A 6348-nucleotide genomic window follows, 5' to 3' on the forward strand; every position below is an offset into this window, starting at 1 on the left:
CCTTTCTTTTTCGCGTGAACTGCCGTATCCGCCTCAATGTTACCCTTCAAATATCAACTTCACACTGGCAGCATGTAAGGCTGTTGCTTGATTTCAATTATTGAGCCCACCTTCGTTATAATAAAATATTCTTTTTAATCTATTAAGCTGTTTGATTTCTTTTTTCAACTTTCCATCTTTAATTCTTTTTAGCTCCAAACTTCTTTATTTTTCCATCAATTTAATCCTGCAAATAAAATATACTATTTAACACATTTCATAAAATCCATGCTAAAAAAGGATAAATATAAATAATAAATATGAGGTAAATAATGATTAAAAATATGTATTTTGACCTCACATCAGATCCCTCAAAGTCCGGGGCACATACTTTTCTAGAAAAAGAGCATGGAACTGTGTCCAAGTGAGTGGGGGTAAAACTGATGATCTGCAATCCACATAGGCCCTCCACCACAACTTAACCTCACCCTGAAGCTGGAAAGTCACGAATTCCACCCCATGCTGGTGTACAATACCTAACTTATGCAGATTCTCAGAACAATCCAAAATAAACTAATAGGCGTCCTTACTCTCAGAACCATGGAACATAGGCGACTTTAGCTTCAGAAACTTAGTCAACATTTCATGCTCATTACCAGTCATCACAAAACCCAATAGGGGACGGAAAAAGGCATCAGTGCCTACAACTTCCCCCTCCTTGGGAACAATAGCAACAATGGAGGGGGGGGGGGTAACGGGAGTTTGAGTTGCTTGCGCTGCGGGAAGAACTGCAGGACCAACCAATACCTTCATTAAAGTCATAATTTGTTGAGCTAACACTGGGTCTAAGGGAGGAATACCTGTAGCCTCTGCCTGTGCATCCCCTTCTGGTCCAACCTCCTCCTCATTCTCGATTTCCAAATTCTCTTCTACCTCTTCATGATGCGCAGGAGCGGCCTCTTCTCTAGGAACATTCTCAACTGGGGTTCCACTCCTGGTAGGTGCTACCCTTCCTCGGCCTCTACCCTTACCTCATCCTCTACCCCTGCCTCGACAACGGCGTCTTGCTGCAGATTTCTTAGCTTGCTCATTGACGGGAGCTACGAGCCTGACGCCGTTGAAACGTGTGTTAACCATCTGCGAACAGAAGAAGAAAGAAAATTATATACCAATTTGGATCACCAGATACCAATTAGAATCAAGTCATAGCACGAAAAGAGTAGAAACAAAGATATTTCCTAAAGTCATGTAGCCTCTCGAAGAAAAGTACAGACGTCTCCATACCGTTACGCAAGACTCTACTAGACTCATTTTGGTATAACGAGATCAACGAACCTAGTGCTCTGATACCAACTTTGTCACGACCCAAACTGTCGTGATTGTAACTCATGCTAACTCTCCGATAGGAGAACCATTACTACAACCCATCTAACCAAATTAATGAAAATTAGGACATTTAAAGATACAAAAGCAGATTTAAATAACTAAAGAAATACGGAGTTCCCATAAACTCCGAAAGTTCAACAACGACTAACGAACTATTGCGGAAATTAACCCCTAGAACTGAAAGTCATTGTACCAAAACATCTAAATTAAACAGGTCTAAAAAAAGAGGGTATAACCCCAACCAACATAAGAAATAGCTTAACAACGGTCTGAGTCCGAAGAGAATAGACTAAACAAAATGAGGGACTCCATGGCAGCTTGAAAAAACTGGCTCACTTTTGAGTGATCTCCTAGCTGAGGTCTATCAGTAGCCGCCTGAAGATGTCCTGTACTCAACAAAGAACGAGAAAGTGCAGTATTAGTACACAACCACAGTGTACTGGTATGATCATACGACTATTCCAGTAAACGAACATATACAAGGAATCACCACACAGTAAGCACACATATACACAATATATAATCAGTTATCATTTCAGGAGCAATGTATAATTCCACATTCTCAATAACAAATAGATATGACAATACAATGGTCCTCTCATGGAACCCATACCCAAACTGTTAGTGTGTCGAAACGTGACACCCGATCCAGTTAGTGTGTCGGAATGTGACACCCGATTCAATGTATGTGTCGAAACGTGACACTCGATCCAATATATGTGTCGGAACGTGACACTCGATCCAATGTATGTGTCAGAACGTGACACTCGATCCAATGTATGTGACAGAATGTGACACCCGGTTCAATCAACACAACCACAATCACATTCACACTCATAATGTACATACTTATAAACATACAATCAAGTGTTGATTCATGGCATACAATTGTTCGTTCATACTCATTTCATCAGGTTTGATCAATAGTGCCTCATTCACATACATGCATGCATTACAATGAAGCAATTACCAACATATTTTACACAAAAATGAAATCAAACCATCACCTACCTTGAAACCAAGCTTGAATCCCCCTAAGGCACTTGAATCTTCCCTTTCCGGATTCTTTCCGCTTGTTCTTGGTCTAAAAACATACAAATAATGTAAGGATCAATAAATGAGACCTAATTACCCGGATTACAATCGACATTATCAACCCTAGGCCAAATCCCAGATCCCAATACCCAACTTAAGGCTTTTTCCACCATTAATTACAGGTCAAAACCCTCACCCAATGATAATTACCCAAGAATCTAAGTTCTACGGATAAAAAAATGGATTAGGGGAGTAAAATCCTTACCTTTAGCACTAGAAGAGGTGGAAAACTATCAAGAACTTTCCCTGGATCATTTCTTAGCTCTCAAGAACGAAAGTTGCAGAATAATAACGTTTTTGGGGTTTAATCCCGACTTAACTCGCAACTAGACCGCTACGGCGGACCCCATACCACCACAGCGGCCCCTCCCTGGTGGCTTGCGTGGAGACACAACATCATAATTAGAGTTTCAAACCCTCATTTCACAACACACCTTCAACCCTTATCATTCAAAAACTACTCGTTCACGCTAAGAGCAGTTGTGGGAATTCTACTCGCCGAATTCGATTTCGTAAAGCCGTACGGGCTCCCTAACATCTTGGCTATCCACTATTGGAATCAAATTCATTATAAAATCTCTCATTCATTACGTATTTCCCTGGACCTCACATGACTCAAATTTCATTCAAATCTGGACTAGGCTAGGAATTTTCAAGTCACTACTCAAAAATTTTCTGCCCCCAATTCTTACCCCAAAGGATTTTCCCGAACGATGGAAACATGTTGTTACATCGAGAATGCACAAAATTTTGTGTCACCAATGCAAAAAAATCTAATACAAAGTATAATTGTTCAACAAAACTAGTTAGATATCTAATAGACTATTAAATAAGATATCCATCCTTCACTTATTATACCTACTAAAGTTATTGGTATTAAGGACAACCTATCATATAAGGAGGTACCCGTTGAAATACTTGATTGTCAAGTTCGCAAGTTGAGAACCAAGGAGGTAACGTCAGTCAAGGTCTTATGGAAGAATCAGTTTGTTGAGGAAGCTACTTAGGAAACTGAGGAAGATATGAAGAAGAGATACCCACATATCTTTGAGTTTGGAGAGTCTGTTCTTGGTACTTTTTAAATTGAAATGTTGTGTTAATTTGCATATTGGGTGTTTGAGCTGGGTGTTATATGTTGCCACCCTTAGTCTACTAAGAATAATCTCATTCGAGGAAAAATGTTCCCAAGGGGGATATATTGGAAAGAGCTAATTTGAGATTTGTTCAAGTTAAGCTTAAGTTGTGAGGTTTGGGTCAACTTCAGATGACCATAACATTCAGTACCGGGTGAGTTAGGTGGCCCATAAGATATGAAATTAAAGGTCTTTGAATCCTCTATCCAACGCCACTGAATTTGCTAAATTTTGAGTTCGGATGTGGGAGATATGCCTGTTTGAAGTCAGCCTATCCAACTAAGGAAATTTACCCGAATTAATGAGGGGTATTTCAGTCTTTTCCTTGCCCAATCAGTTTTAAACATTTTAAGTAATATTTTTGGGGTCTAAACTAATTTGGGTCAGTTTTTACAACTCTAAATTACGCTTAGGGTTTTGAGAGGAGTTCAAGAGGAGAGGTTCAAGGCGTTCGTCAAGATTCATGATATCTGTCGAGGAATTTCACCAAATTAAGGTATGTAAGCTTTCACAGTGTTGGGTTTGTTTACCCACACGTTAATCATGTAAATTACAGCTGTAATTTCGTTCTTGAGGTTGCATGATTTGAATTCTTGATGGTTGTTCTTGAGGTTTTGTTCGTCATGCTTTGCTTATCGAGTTTGATGAATTCTTGAGGTGAGGATTTCAATCTTTGAGGGTTGTTCTTGAGGTAAAGTGAATAGATTCTCGTGTACTTGTATTGGCTAAATGAATCTAAGGAAAATTTGAGGAAAACAATAGATTCTAGTCGAATTAGAGTCAGAAAACGAGAAGAAAAATTCATCGGATTGATCTAGGGAAAGGTTGGCGCAGCGCCGCAGATGTGCGAGAAGGTCTGGCGTGGCACGCCAACAGTGCGCCAAGATTGAGTCTCTAAAGTTCAGGGTCGCCTGCCCCCACCCTTTTTCATCGTTTACTCTGTCTAAATTCTTTTAAGGTGTACCTTTACTCCTTTCTGATTCTAACTACTCTAAACTACATCTAAACATTGAGAGATCCTTCATAACATCAATCATAACCCATGAATTCATAATTCAAATTCAAGGTAGAGTTAAGAATAAAGTCTTGCAAGTTCTTTCGAGTCAGTTTGAGAAGTCTTTCACAATCTTTTAAAACTTGTTTTAAGACTTGAGTTTTAGGATGAGGAGAGTTGAGTTTCATTTTTCAAAATGAATATATGGGAACTAAGTATTCCCAAGAGTAAATGTTTTTACGTTTAATATGAGAGGAAACATCTATTTCCAAATGAGTTCATGAGGAGTTTTTGAGTATAATCTCTTTTAAGAGAACCTTTTGAGTAATAATCCCAAAACTTGAGGATGAGGAAATATTTTTAAACATATGACCTGAGTATATTATTGGGAGTAGTATTGAACACCGATATGGGGACGAGTTCATACAACTCAAAGTCCTCATAAACCATGTAGCCAACGTGGTAGAAAGGGTTATAATTTTTAGATGATTCCTTATTGTTTTTAAGCATAGCTTAGTAGTTCAGCTTAGTTGATGATGTCTTATACTCTAGCAAGGTATAGGGCAATTCTGGTAGCGTGGGCGAGAAACTGTATCATCACATAGCTCATAGTGATGGTTGTCGGTTAGAGAATCTCCCAATTTGAGTTATTTTGTATCTTTACATACAAATAAGAGTCATTATTGTATTTTTAAATACATTGAGTTGTTAACTACTATTTTAAATGCTTTATATAAACTATATCTTTATTGTTGTTTTTATACTGTATTGAGTTGAGTATCTATAAGTTAAGGTTGAGTTGAGGCGAGTATGTTTCCTTCTTTCCAAGTTCAAGCTTTTATGTTATGTTCAGTATTCCCCTTACATGCTTATACATTCAATGTATTGATGCCATTTTTCCTGCACCGTTTTATGATGCAGATATAAGAGATCAAGATCATCAACAGGAGCGCCTTGATACCATAGCAGTTGGAGTTAACTTTGGTGAGCTTCCTTGCTTCCGGAGGATCCCCTATTTATTTCTATTATTTCAGTTTTGTTAGGATGATCGGGGGACTTGTTCCCGACATCTCCCATAGTATAGAGACTTCATAGATAGGCAGTAGTAGTTCTGGAGTCTTTTTCATTTCCATTGTTATTGTTTGAGACTCGAGTTGGCTTCGTTTAGCCAATTGAATGTTCTTATATATTTTTGAGTTTATTATTTTGAGACATTGAGTTAAAACCTTACTTTTAAAGTTCTTTTTTTGTTGAGTAAGTCTTCCGCTGAGAATTGAGCCAGGTCAAGGGTTCGCTTGGGGCTTGCAATGGTTCTCGAGTGTCGGCAACTTTCAGGGTGTAGGCTCGGGGAATGACAATAATTCTCAAAGCATCAAAATGTTCACAAGAACTTTTGGATTTTCTTCAATATTCAACATTTCAATTTGTCTTTTCATAGACTTAACTGCCCAATTGGGGCTCTCAAATCAAACACAAAAGAAGGAAAATCAATTGGACTAAGGGTGTGTTTGGTATGAAGGAAAATGTTTTCCATGGAAGATGTTTTCCTGGAAAACAAGCAGATTTTTGACTTATTTTCTCATGTTTGGTTGGTGAGTAGAAAATATTTTCTGGAAAAGATTTTTAGTGTTTGATTTATGAATGAAAAATATTTTTGAGAAATATCTTTTATTTTTACTAGAGTAGAAAATAATTTTTGAAATTGAAAATATTTTTTAAAAACAAACTTAAATTATTATTTTTGGGTGGGGGCTGGTAAGG

The 6348-nt window shown here is 37.9% G+C and overlaps 1 protein-coding gene across 1 annotated transcript in view; it reads right to left on the reverse strand.

Moving 5' to 3' along the window:
* Positions 1-552: 552 nt before the first annotated feature.
* The window catches only part of LOC107058598 (cinnamate beta-D-glucosyltransferase-like), an 8969-nt gene continuing 3173 nt past the window's right edge, over positions 553-6348 (reverse strand). Inside the window, exons 2-3 of the mRNA XM_015304486.1 lie at positions 1023-1116; positions 553-914 (exon numbers count right to left, since the gene is read on the reverse strand). Of these exons, the coding sequence (XP_015159972.1) occupies positions 553-914; positions 1023-1116 (456 nt within the window). The remainder of the gene's footprint in view (positions 915-1022; positions 1117-6348) is intronic.

The sequence above is a fragment of the Solanum tuberosum genome, unplaced genomic scaffold, assembly GCF_000226075.1.
Source record: "Solanum tuberosum cultivar DM 1-3 516 R44 unplaced genomic scaffold, SolTub_3.0 scf00554, whole genome shotgun sequence".
NCBI classification, from domain to species: domain Eukaryota; kingdom Viridiplantae; phylum Streptophyta; class Magnoliopsida; order Solanales; family Solanaceae; genus Solanum; species Solanum tuberosum.